Below are 12,505 nucleotides of genomic sequence, written 5' to 3'. Positions count from 1 at the left end.
CCCCTGACAAGCAAGCAGGAGGTTCCCGGGAGCAGCTCCAAGGCAGAGGACAGGAGCAGCACATGACAGTGGGGGAAGGGACAGCTGAACTGCCCATGGGCGCCAACTTATATGGGCTCTTGGAGCTAAAGCCCCAGGAATATTCATAATCAGGGGCTCTGCTCCACCAATATTTGGAAATATTAGATTTTTCCCCCTTCCCAGAGTTTCCCTGCCTGAATGTAAAGAGAGCCCACAGTTGCTGCTGCTGCCGGTAGCCTAAGGGCTGCAGCATTAGCATAAGAGGAATGTGCTAAGTATTAGCATAAGAGGAATGTGCTAACGACTGCTGAAGCACTCAGGAGGGGGAGGGGAGTGGAGGGGGCCTCCCCTCCCCTCTTCTCTCCTGCCCTTACCTGGAGGAGACATAAACAGGCCAGGAGACAGACAGACATTCACCTTAGCAGCTGTTGCCTGTTGGGGCTTCCGTGAGTGTTTGACCCTATGATTCCCCCCCCAATTCCTACTCCTACCCCCAGTGAGGCACAGCAGGCTGCACAGGGGAGGCAGGAAGCCACATGTGAAGGCAATGCCCCCTCCCCCAGCACCCACCAACCCACCTGCCACAGGAGGGATGGGAGAGGGTCCAGAGGGAGGCTTCCTAGACCTGAGCAGCTGGGGCTTGGGTGAATTTTATGACACCCTGCTCCGCCACCCCATAGCCAGCCACCACCCTGCCTACCCCACTTCTGCCCCATGCTGGGCAGCCCCATCCACAGTGAAGTTATGGTGAGGGGCAGCAACATGGAAGGCCACCTGTGCCCCCCCCCCAGTACCCATCATAGGGGAGGGGAGTGAGCTTTCTGGACCTGAGAGGGGCTCTAGGAGCATGTGCAGAGTGTGTGTGCCATGGGGGGCAGGAGGGGACCCTCCCCTGGAGCTTGCTGCTGCCAGTGGTGGTGATGGGGAGTCCTCTCTGGCCCTAGCCCTGGGGCAGCCTGTCTGCACCCCAAGTTCCTCATCCTCAGCCCTGCCTCACCCCAAAGCCTGCACCCCCAGCACCGAGCACGCTCCTGCACTGTGAACCCCTCATCCCCAGCCCCACCCCAGAACCCTCACCTGAGGGGAAAAACATGCAACTTAAATTTGGTGGTCAGTTTGGAGTATCATTGTATTTAGCACAATATTTGATTATTTTACACCCTTCAAAGTATGTAACTGGTCATATACAGGTGTTTTCTCTGAATACTGTCTGTGTGCCTCAGTTTCCCCAATGCATTTCTTAAGGCTCTAGATGGTGGGATAAGGGGGTGTGATTGTTGTAAAGCCCTAGAGGGCCAGTGTGATGCCGTCTGCACAGAGAATGGCTGCAACCCTGCCTCCAGGCAACTGATGGCCTGGGCCACTCTCCTGCAAGGTGCCAACTGAAGGTGTTGGAGAACAAAGAGATCAGGTGGCCTCCTAATGCTTGGAAAAGAGACAAAGGCCAGAGGAGGGAGTGTCAGTGCCTGTGCAGACTTCTGGGAAGCGCATGGTGTGGAAGGGGATGCTGTGATGCTTTGGAACAACTCCATACAAAGCCAGTCAGGACTCTGGAGGAGCCTCCTCTCTGAGCATACTGTCTCCAGGGCAAGAAGCTTACACCTTCCTGGGTCTGACCTCGGAGCATTCAGCATGCCCTTCCACACTGTGCACTTTCCGCAGCGAGTCTGCCCAGGCAGGTCCTGGGGCAACCAGAGGTCCCTGCACCCCAACTCCGCAGTCAGATGTGACTCTCAGCCAGACAGTAAAACAGAAGGTTTATTAGATGACAGGGATCCAGTCTAAAACAGAGCTTGTAAGTACAGAAAACAGGACCCCTCAATCAGGTCCATCTTGGGGGGTGGGGAGCCCAGACCCAAGTTCTGGGCCTCTCCCAATTTCCCCAGCCAGCTCCAAACTGACACTCCCTCATCTGGCCTCTGTGTCTCTTCCGTACAAGGAGGCCACCTGATCTCTTTGTCCCCAACACCGTCAGTTGGCACTTTGCAGGGGAAACTGAGGCACCCACACAGTATTCAGAGAAAACATTAAGAACATTCCCACTTTGTCACAACAGGTGCAACAAAATTTAATACCGTATATTAGGTATTAATAGGCAAGTGCTGCTTCTGACTATCCACTTTTAATTGACCCTTGTAATCTTGTGGTGCTGACGCATTGTAGCTTCATTTTATATCAGCTTACAGGGTGAGAGCGGGGGGGGGACACACCACCATTTTGGGCCCCACCAAAAATTATACGAACCTGCCGCCTATGGAACTGCCGGCAATTGATAGCCTGCTGAGTGGCTGCCGCACAGGGAACTTAGGGTAGCAGGGAGCTGATAGGGGGGCTGCCAGTGCACCCTGGTTCCAAGTCCCCACCAGCTAGCTCCAATGGGCTGCTCTTTCTGCAAGCAGTGGACAAAGCAGGCGGCTGCCAAACAACGTTATAAGGGAGTATTGCGCAACTTTAAACGAGCATGTTCTCTAATTGATCAGCAACGAAACAACATTAACCGAGATGACTTAGGGTGGGGGGAGGGATAGCTCAGTGGTTTGAGCATTGGCCTGCTAAATCCAGGGTTGTGAGTTCAATCCTTGAGGGGTCCATTTAGGGAACTGGGGTAAAAATCTGACTGGGGATTGGTCCTGCTTTGAGCAGGGGGTTGGACTAGATGACCTCCTGAGGTCCCTTTCAACCTTGATATTCTATGATTCTATGTCCTGATTTTATAGGGACAGTCCCAATTTTTGGGTCTTTTTCTTATATAGGCTCCTATTACCCCCCTACCCCCGTCCCGATTTTTCACACCTGCTGTCTGGTCATCCTAGGATGAGGAGTTACTGTAAATGATCAGCAAGCTGAACCCAGAGTGCAGAAGGAGGGAGTGCAGTGTCCTACACCTGCTCCCAGGTGGAATTGCCATTATGTGTTGAGAAGGGAGAGGTTTGAAATTCAGCAATTCTGCATTGAGGATGCCTGAAAACCTGGTCTGGTGGATTGTGGACAGAGCCATTCACAGAAAAATGTTGAAAGTTTAAGAGTGAATTGTTTAATTTAACCATGTCTGAAACTTCAGAGTGCCCGGAGCAGATTGGACAACTCTTTCTAAAAATTCCATACACAACTATATTAGGGTTGGAAAGGGAAGCTCTCAAAGTCAGGAAAAGCCAGTTCCTATGTCTTCACAACGATAACTCTGCTCCTTGTGCATATGTTACCCCAGTGATATCTTCAATGAACTCATCAGATTGTCTCAAATAATAGTCTGAGAGCCTGGGGTGTTTTGACTATCCCCTCATTATTTTCATTTTTTCATACCTATGTTATTTTTAGTTTCTTTATTGACATAGACTTTTTATGTGCTGATTTTCTTTTTTCTCTAACATCTGTATTGTAATAATTTAGCAGTTTGGGGACTGAGGCAATTAACTACACAGCTAACTCAGCTTAGTGACTTTTGATGGTTTACATATGAAAGAAAAATTTCACTATTTTATTATTTGTGTTACAGACACATCTATAGACTCCAATCGAGGATCAGGACCCTATTGTGCTAGACACTGTACAAACAATCAAAAAGCATACCTGCCTCAGAGAGCTTACAGTTTAATTTTTTAAGGCAACATGCAACAAATATGTTTGACAAACTTTAGAGAAGGAAGTGAGAGGGTAACCATAAGATGTGGTTACATGGGCCGGCTAGTGCACAACTTGATTACACTCAGTTAAAAGCTTCTTATAAACTCAGTCCTTTCCTCTTTTAATTCTGTTTCCTTTTATTTTAAATCTCTGCTTTTGCCTATTTCTTAAATTATTTTGCTACTCTTTGTTATCCTTTAATATGTAGGATGCTGTGTAAATCTAGTTTACTATGTACTTTTCATGTTCGTGACTTTCACATGCTCTGGTGTGTGCACATAGAGTAGTGCACAGATTGGAGGATACTACATTCAGTGTGTATAAAGGGGAAGAAAAATTATATGATAATGTGCCAGTATTTTAAAGGAAATGGGAGGACCTGGGAATCTACAGGCTGATTAGCTTGGCATCAGTCCCAGGCAAAATCATAGAAAGGCTGATGTGAGACATAATCAATAAAAATATAAAAAGATGGTCGCATAGTTAGTGCCAGCCAACTTGGTTTTATGGAAAATAGGTCGTTTGATTATATCACAGGTTTTGTTGATAAACATAACTGTGTCAACATAGTGTTCTTCTGTAAGGCAGTTGACTGGTCCCAAATGGCATTCTGATAAAATTAGCAATATACAAAATTAATGTAGCCCATATTAAATGGACTAAAAACAGTTTAACTGATCATAAAACATAATTGTAAATGGGGAATCATCATCCAATGGAGGTACAGTCCATCAGGGATCTATTCTCAACTCATTGCTATTTAATATTTGTATCAGTTATCTGAAAGAAAACATAAAATCATTGCTGGTAAAATTTACAGATGACACAAATTCAGTAAATAAGCGGTAAATAATTATTAGGATAATTTAGTTATACAGATCAACCTGTATCGCTAAATAAGGTGGGCTTATTTGAACAGCCAAATGCAAGGTTGAACATCAAGGAACAAAGAGTGAGTGGTCACACTTAACAGATGGGGGACTGTATCATGGAAAACAGTGACTCTGAGAAGTACGTAAGGGCCACGGTAGATAATCAGTTAAAAATTAGCTCCTATTGTGGTGCTGCTAAGAGGGTGAACACTGTCCTTGGATGTATAAACGGGAGAATATCTAGTAGGAATAGGGAGGTGGTATTACCTTGGTAAATAGCATTAGTGAGACCATTACTGGAATACTGTGACCAGTTCTGGTGCCCAGACTTTAAAAAGGCTGAAAAATTGGAAAGCGTTCATAAAAGAGCTACAGGAATGATATGAGATGTGAAAAATATGTCTTACAGTGAGAGACTAAAGACATTTAATCTCAGAGAAGGTTAATAGATTACTTGATCATGGTCTGCCAGTACCTACATGATAAAGTGGATAGCTCTTTAATCTAGCCAAATGAGGCATAACACAATCCAATGCTTGGAAACTAAAACTAGACAATTTAGGATTAGAAATAAGGCATAATTTTTAATGAGGGTAATTAATCATTGGAACAATTTACTTAAGGATGAGGTAGATTCTCAAAGTACATGAGAGCAAGAGAAAGTGCTTGGTGAGGCGGGTTCAGCTATGGAATGAGCTTCCAAAAGATTTAGGCTAATCTAGAGCCTGATCACCTTAGTGCATGTCTTTCCTGTGATAACGTTTTCCCACTAGCCAGAATGAGATGCCTTAAGCAGTTTCTTAGAACCACAAAAGCGCAGAAGACTCCATGAAGTCCACTAGAGACATTGCTATGTAAATCGAATTAATTTGTGCAGAACTTAAATACTATAGTGGTGGGTACTATAGAAAACACTAAAAAGGGGATGGAGACAAGCCAGTGTGAGGGCAGTAGGTGGCTACTTGCTTGTAGTTGGTTAGAAGTGTTTATCAGAATATATGGCAATAGGCAGCAGCCAACCTTAAAGTAGGTCCATCAGAATTGAAATTGACTTTTTAGGGGCTGTTAGCACTTTCCTTTGATTTGTTTCTTGTTCTTTAAGAAAAAAAATCTGCAAAATTCTTCTTTTTTGCATTTAATGCAATATTTAAAGTTTTTAAGCCACAAAAAGTAAATTTCAGCTTCCACAAGCAGCATTAGCTCTGCTACATTGTACCTCCCATGTCTTGCATGGGAGGCATTTGACAAGTTGTATATTAAACTATGCAATTGACTAGAAAACAGACTCTATTTATATTAGAACCCAGTTGCTTATGCAAATTTGTGGACACCATCTGAAATATGTTGTTGCTTTATAATTGGATTTATTCCTCTAGACTTCTTTCCTTCTCTTCCCTTTCTCTAGTAAGCCTCTTTCTCCTCTCCCTGTCTTTAGAGCTCTTTCTATGCTTGTACCTCTCTTCCCCTTCCCCACTCAGATGGAGTTCTCAACCCTAAGGTTCCCCCTGTCTGCACTAGAGCTGAACGTGGCAATACAGTGTCCTGTCTGAAGCAACTGACCAACCCTGCCCCACCATGATTCACCTGCTCTTAGAGTGGGTAACTTGCCCGTTGGCTGTACCTGATGCTTCCCCCTACCCTGAACCTCATCAGATTCCCTCACTCATGAATGCCTCTGACTTCCCTCTGCAGATCAGTGGATACCTTAACCTGTTGGCCAATACCATTGATAACTTCACACATGGCCTGGCGGTGGCAGCCAGTTTCCTGGTTAGCAGAAAGGTAAGGTTTGTGCCGCACCCACCTGCCAAACTGGAGATCTGGGAGAACCCTTCTCTCAGCTGTAGTGTGTGCCTGCCTGCCAAGTAAATGACTTGGGGATCCCTTCCCCAAGGGGTAGCTGCCAAGACAGTGCTGTACTGGAGAAAACAGCTGGGAGCAGCCTTGCTCGGGACACAGCCTTTCTGGCTCTAATTCAGGGGTAGGCAACCTATGGCACGTGTGCCGAAGGCGGCATGCAAGCTGATTTTCAGTGGCACTCACACTGCCCAGGTCCTGGCCACCAGTCCGGGGGGCTCTGCATTTTAATTCAATATTAAATGAAGCTTCTTAAACATTTTAAATACCTTACTTGCTTTAGATACAACAATAGTTTAGTTATATATTATAGACTTATTGAAAGAGACCTTCTAAAAATGTTAAAATGTATTACTGGCACGCGAAACCTTAAATTAGAGTGAATAAATGAAGACTCGGCACATCACTTCTGAAAGGTTGCCGACCCCTGCTCTAATGTTTCAGATCTTGGAGACCCTTGGCCCCTGCATTAGGCATGCATGGGCCAGGTAGTTATCTCATATAGGAACATAAGAATGGCTGTACTGGGTCAAACCAAAGGTCCATCTAGCCCAGTATCCTGTCTACTGACAGTGGCCAATGCCAGGTGCCCCAGAGGAAGTCTCTATACTGAGCACTTAACACAGGGTATCCAGAGTCCATTCACTTTAGGGGTGGGGGGCTGTACTCTCAGCACCACTGAGCTTTGAGACCATTTCTTAATAGACTTTTCCCATCTTCTGCAGGTTGGGCTCCTAACCACCATGGCAATCCTACTGCATGAAATCCCACATGAGGTGAGAAGGGTCTGCAGACTGCTGCCAGAGGAGCTGGGAAGTTAGAACCTGGTCTGAAGCAGGACAGCAGTGCTCTGTCTATGGGAAAGAGGGCTGGTGGGGGTTACCTCTGCTCTGAATCATTCTTTCCTTTCCCTGGAGGATCTGCTCTGTGCTGAGTGCTGGTGTTCACCCACCATGTTCCTAGTCGAGCTGTCACCTTTGTTAATGCTGGTCTCTGTGTTCAGGAGAGTTAGGATCAATAACCACTGACTCTGCTTTCCCATAGGTAGGAGACTTCGCCATCCTGCTCCGGGCTGGGTTTGACCGCTGGAGTGCAGCCAAGATGCAGCTTTTCACAGCTCTGGGTGGAATTCTAGGAACCTGCTTTGCAATCTGTTCTCAGTCGCCTAAAGGGACAGGTAAGGCTCACTGGGGCTGCATTGAGGAATGTGTCTGCTTGTGTGCCTACTTTCCTCTGCCTGTTCTCCTATATCCCTTCTCATTACTAATGGTGATTTTTACTGCATGTGCAGGGGAAACTGTAGCTTGGATTCTCCCATTCACCTCCGGGGGGTTCCTGTACATCGCCTTGGTAAACGTTGTGCCTGACCTCCTAGAGGAGAAGAATCCCTGGTAAGTGGCTCCATTGTGGTTACTAGTATGCTGGTATAGCATTTCTGCTGTGGTGGTGGGAGGGAACATGGTGGTAAAGCCTCCTGGATGCTACCGCTCTGTTCCTGGGAGCAGGTGAGCACTTTCTCCCCAAACCCCGTGAGAGGTGAGATGGTATCTAGCAGAGTCTGCTGTGCTGTGCCAGGTACTCAGCTTCTGGCTGCTAGTTAATACAGGGCACGCTGACTGAAAGGTTTATCACAGCCTATCTCTAATATAACGTGCTGGCTCCTGAACATGTTAGATAGAAGCGATTCAGTCTAGGCTGTTCTCTAGCCAAGCGCCTGACCTAACACTGTCCTCAGGGTATCTACTCCTTTCCCATCCCTAATTCAGTGCTTTGCTGAATTGACATTGTGGGGGTATAAAACAAGCAATCAATGCCAATTTGATACTGAATACTGACTGAATTCATCTGTTGACATGAATGCATTCAGCTCCCAGCAAAGCCAATGTCACTTCCAATTATTTTTTAACCCTCTAATCTTTGAGAGTTTGCCACTGCAGGGAACTAGGGACCATTCTCTTTCAGAGGAATAGCAAGTTATTGTGACTTAAGATTTCTCAGACACTTTCCATTATGATAGATTTTTAATTCTTCCCATTGCACTCTGCTCCCTAGATTTATTAATTTCCCAGCCTTTGTTTTCATGAAATATAGTCCTTTGTGCTGCTGCCATTCAGTGACAAATCCCAACTCTCTGTTCATTACTGTCATCGATGGTACCTATCTTCCACAGAATGATCACTACATCCTTACCACGTCCAGTATCCAGCCTGGTCTCTTATTAGAGTGGATTCTCAGATGTCTCTCTGCCACACACACGGAAGTGTTGTGAATATCTTTCCTACTCCTGGAGGTGGCTGCCTTGCCCATGTGCATGTCTTCACCCAGTTCCATGACCAGTCTAGAGGGGCAGAGTGCATAAGAGACTGGACTCCTGAGCCCCTGTACTTCTGCAGATTGGGACTGGTTCCTGGCCCATTCTGACTCTCTCTTGTTTCTTCCCTAGGAACTCCCTGCAGCAGATCCTTCTCCTGTGCACAGGCATTACAGTCATGGTGCTGCTCTCACTCACTACAGAATGACCTCCGCTCAGACCTCCTCATGCTGCCTCTCAGAACTGCATTGACTTTGAGCGGTTACAAAGCAATAAGGAACACTAATGTAACTTCCTGTGTGTGCGCTTGTGGGTCCAGCTGCTAGTGAGAGGCAGTTGAAAAAAAGAGGGAGTCATTGGGGATGCTGGACTCCGTTCCCTGGCTCTTCTATCCCTGCTCTGTTAAAATCCCACAAACCAGGGCTTCCAATGTTGGTGTTTTATGGAGTGAAAGCTTTTAAGGAGCAGAAATGAACCGAGAACCTGTTCCAAGGAGAACATACTGTCTCACCCTGGAGTAAGAACAAGTGTTGGAAGTGCGCATCTTAAGCTGCTCAGTGAATAGACAAGATCCCTGTATCTGGCAAAGAAGGATTTACCTGCTACTCCAGGCTTAGAGAGAAAACAATTTCCCCAAAGCAGCAGAAAACCACCAACATTCCCCAGTGCAGCCTACCTAGCAGGAGCAAAGGTACTATCAAAACCACATAGGTGCATAGAGGTAAGAAGGCCCCTTCCCACTCAGCCTTCATTTATCAGTAGAAAAATGGGATGGTGTCAGCCTGGACAGTCTGCCTCTCTAAGTTCTTCTGCCTTAGCTTTGAAATCAGGCCTAATACTTGTGGCAGGTTGGGATAGGAGGTTATATAGCTTAGCCTGAAAGCTTCTGCCTTTAACCTTAACTCCTCTGTGTAGAGAACCTATCCCCTCCCGTGTTCAACACAGCCTAGGTGCATATTTGAGAAATGGTCAGCAAATGTTTCCTATCATCCCAGATCATCAGCTCATCTGTATCTGGGGGAAACCTGCTCAGTCAGTGCCCCCCTCCTAAGGCCTCTCATCAGCGGGTGGAAAGTGAGCAGGGCCTGGACTCTGGCCTCCACCAGAGGAGGAATGTGGGGAGGAGAAATGGAGGCAAGAGAAAACACTGACTATACATAGAGAAAGGGCAGAGCAGAGAAGAAAACATTGTGTGTGTGTGGAAGAGATGGATGGGGCAGTGTTTCGGTCTATGGACCGGTGCTGGTCCCTGAGATCTCTGAGACAGTTTAGGAAGGCAGCAAGCTGGTCCCTGGTATCAAAAAGGTTGAGAAACGCTGGAAAGGGGAACCTGCCAGTGAGAAGGATGAAAAGTGAGTCTGAAATCACTGTGGCTGTAAAGCTGGGAGAAGAAATCTGAGTGTGACCATGACTGTGCCCTTGAGTTGAAGTCATGTGGTGTCTGGGATCCCATTTGATGCCAGTTTAACCGACTAGTAAAACTAAATCTAAAAATTCCTGGTTTTTACTGATGGGGATTACAACTCTGACAACCCCACCTCCTCTGGAATGTCAGAACCCGCTAAACATGTGCACACTTGCTTAGGCCTACCTATAGGAGAAAGTTGTCCTGATTTTAATTAAATCTGTTTAGAACCAATGTAGTTAAATTAATGCAACCTCCTTGTGTGAGGCACAAAATAAGAGTCCACAACAGGGTGTTCTGAATCCTTCCTGTGCCATCAGACATCACATAGGATACAAATGAGCTCTGCCATTAACCAGGGGTTGCATCAATTTAAGTCTGTCTCTAAATTGCTTTTGTTAAATAAATACAGCTTTCTTGTGTAGCCAGGGCCTTTTTGAAAAGGGCTGGCTCCTGATACTGTTCAGGACATTTAGGGCTCCAGGAGTGGCCAGGTTGTCTTAGGCAGTAATAAGCCAGAAGCACTGCCCAGAGCAGGTTGCCCTCATTTCCTTTAGAGCTTTGAAAATTTTGACTATTTCCATATGGTAGCCTCCCTGCCACTTTCTGAAGAAAGCCCAGGGCCGGTGCAAGGATGTTTCGTGCCCTAGGCAAAACTTCCACCTTGCACCCTCCGCGCCCCTGCCCTGAGGCACCCCCCCCATGGCAGCTCCCCCCTTCCACTTTGATGTGCCCCCCCGTGGCAGCTGCCCCCCCTGCCCTGAGGCACCCCCCTTGCAGCAGCTCCCCACCCTCTGCCCTGAGGCACCCCCCCACCCCAGCTCACCCCTGCTCCGAGCACAAGCACCCCGAGCACGCCGTGACTGTTTCACTTCCCCCGCCTCCCAGGCTTGCGGTGCCAATCAGCTTAGGCACCGCAAGCCTGGGAGGCGGGAGAAGTGAAGCGGCCACGGTGCTCAGGGAGGAGCCAGGGCAGGGGTGAGCTGAGGCGGGGAGTTCCCCTGCGTGCTGAACCTCTGCCCCCACCCCCACGACCTTACTTGCTGCAGGCGGCCCTCCCCGCGCTCCCCTGCCCAGCTCCCTCCGCCTAAATGCCAGCGGCGACCGGGGCAGCCGAAGATCCGGCCGCCATGGTCACTGCAGAAGAAAATGGCGCCCCCCCAAATGCCGGTGGCCTAGGCAACCGCCTAGGTCGCCTAAATGGTTGCACTGGCCCTGAGAACTTCTGCTTGCAACATTCTCTGCAGATGGGCCAGTGATTGAAATCCCTGCAGCTTTTCTTACACCTGCCCCTACATTACCAGCTAGATCTGTTGGAGCCATGAGGGAGGCTGTTTCAGTACAATGCTCTGTTTGACCCTGGAAAGTTGCCTTCCCATGACAGCTAATGCCTATATCATCCAGCTGCTGTGAGCGCCAATCAAGCATTCATCCTTTTCTTTTCAGGCATCAGAGATGACCACTAGCACTTAAGTACTCAAAGAGGCCCCAAGATACCATTTCCACCACAGTGTGGCTAGTTTACCTGGGTGTTGGAGCTACAAAACCTCTGGTGTGGGAGCCGGGAGGAAGCAAATGTATGTACACCCAGCACTTCCCAAGAGTTTTAGTTGAAAGTCTGGTTGGCATTTTTTAAGTTAAGGGCCCAGTGCATTACAGGGCTTAGTGCCTGGGCCTTGGTGCTATTGCATCAGTGCTGGGTTTGGCCAAGAATGTAAACCACAGCAGGGATTGTGCTCAGCGTTCAGGAATGTGCAGTGAGTAACACTGAAGCATTAATCACGGAGCTGTTTCTTTTGACTGGAAGCCCAAGCCTGGACTGAGTCTGCAGTTCTTGGGAAGCTGCACCCACAGGGGCAGCACAAGGCCTTAAAGAGCAATGGTTAGCTGCTCCACTGCATGCTGAAACAAGGGCCTGTGGGAGGGAGGCTGTTAGCCACTCCACTACATTTGTCACTTTTGGAAATGCAGAAAAAATCCTATTTTCTAGCTCTATTTTTTCAGCTATTCTTGTGCATTTTCCCATTCATCTGTATTGATCTGATCTGCATGGAGACAATAGAGATGAAATAAATGGTACTGAGTGTGGATTTGTTTTTCTTGGTAAAGAAACTCCTTCTCTCTTCCACTGCCAGTGGACCACAGAGCAATACCCCTGCAGTTAGCAAGCTATGCCTGGCTCCGCATAGGCCCTATTCCATGATCTATTCCTAAAGCTTTTGCTACTGAAAGCACCTTATGAATTTTAAACAACCTGATCTGCCTGCTGTCATGGGAAACTCCTGGATTAGCATGGATGTGGTTTGACCATAGCTGGCTTGGTGTATGTTGTCTCTGCTCCCTCTCCAGGGCAGCAGCTATATGACAGCTCACAGCCCAGAAAATCAGAAAGTTAAGAAGTGACCTGAGTTTCCA

At 47.3% G+C, this 12,505-nt stretch overlaps 1 protein-coding gene across 5 annotated transcripts in view; it reads left to right on the top strand.

Annotated features, from left to right (window-relative positions):
- The window catches only part of SLC39A13 (solute carrier family 39 member 13), a 56,939-nt gene extending 44,690 nt beyond the window's left edge, over nt 1–12,249 (top strand). For 3 of the 5 annotated variants that reach the window (XM_039538343.1, XM_039538341.1, XM_039538342.1), the window contains exons 6-10: nt 6,210–6,299; nt 7,100–7,150; nt 7,419–7,551; nt 7,666–7,765; nt 8,818–10,823. In XM_039538343.1, the coding sequence (XP_039394277.1) occupies nt 6,210–6,299; nt 7,100–7,150; nt 7,419–7,551; nt 7,666–7,765; nt 8,818–8,893 (450 nt within the window). In that variant the 3' untranslated portion in view covers nt 8,894–10,823. Of the gene's footprint in view, nt 1–6,209; nt 6,300–7,099; nt 7,151–7,418; nt 7,552–7,665; nt 7,766–8,817; nt 10,824–11,536 lie in introns of those variants that run through there. The other 2 variants (XR_005598354.1, XR_005598353.1) reach the window with 2 other exon arrangements.
- The last annotated feature ends 256 nt before the right edge of the window (nt 12,250–12,505 follow it).

The sequence above is a fragment of the Mauremys reevesii genome, linkage group 4 (genome assembly GCF_016161935.1).
Source record: "Mauremys reevesii isolate NIE-2019 linkage group 4, ASM1616193v1, whole genome shotgun sequence".
NCBI classification, from domain to species: domain Eukaryota; kingdom Metazoa; phylum Chordata; order Testudines; family Geoemydidae; genus Mauremys; species Mauremys reevesii.
This window is presented reverse-complemented; position numbering and strand designations above follow the sequence as displayed.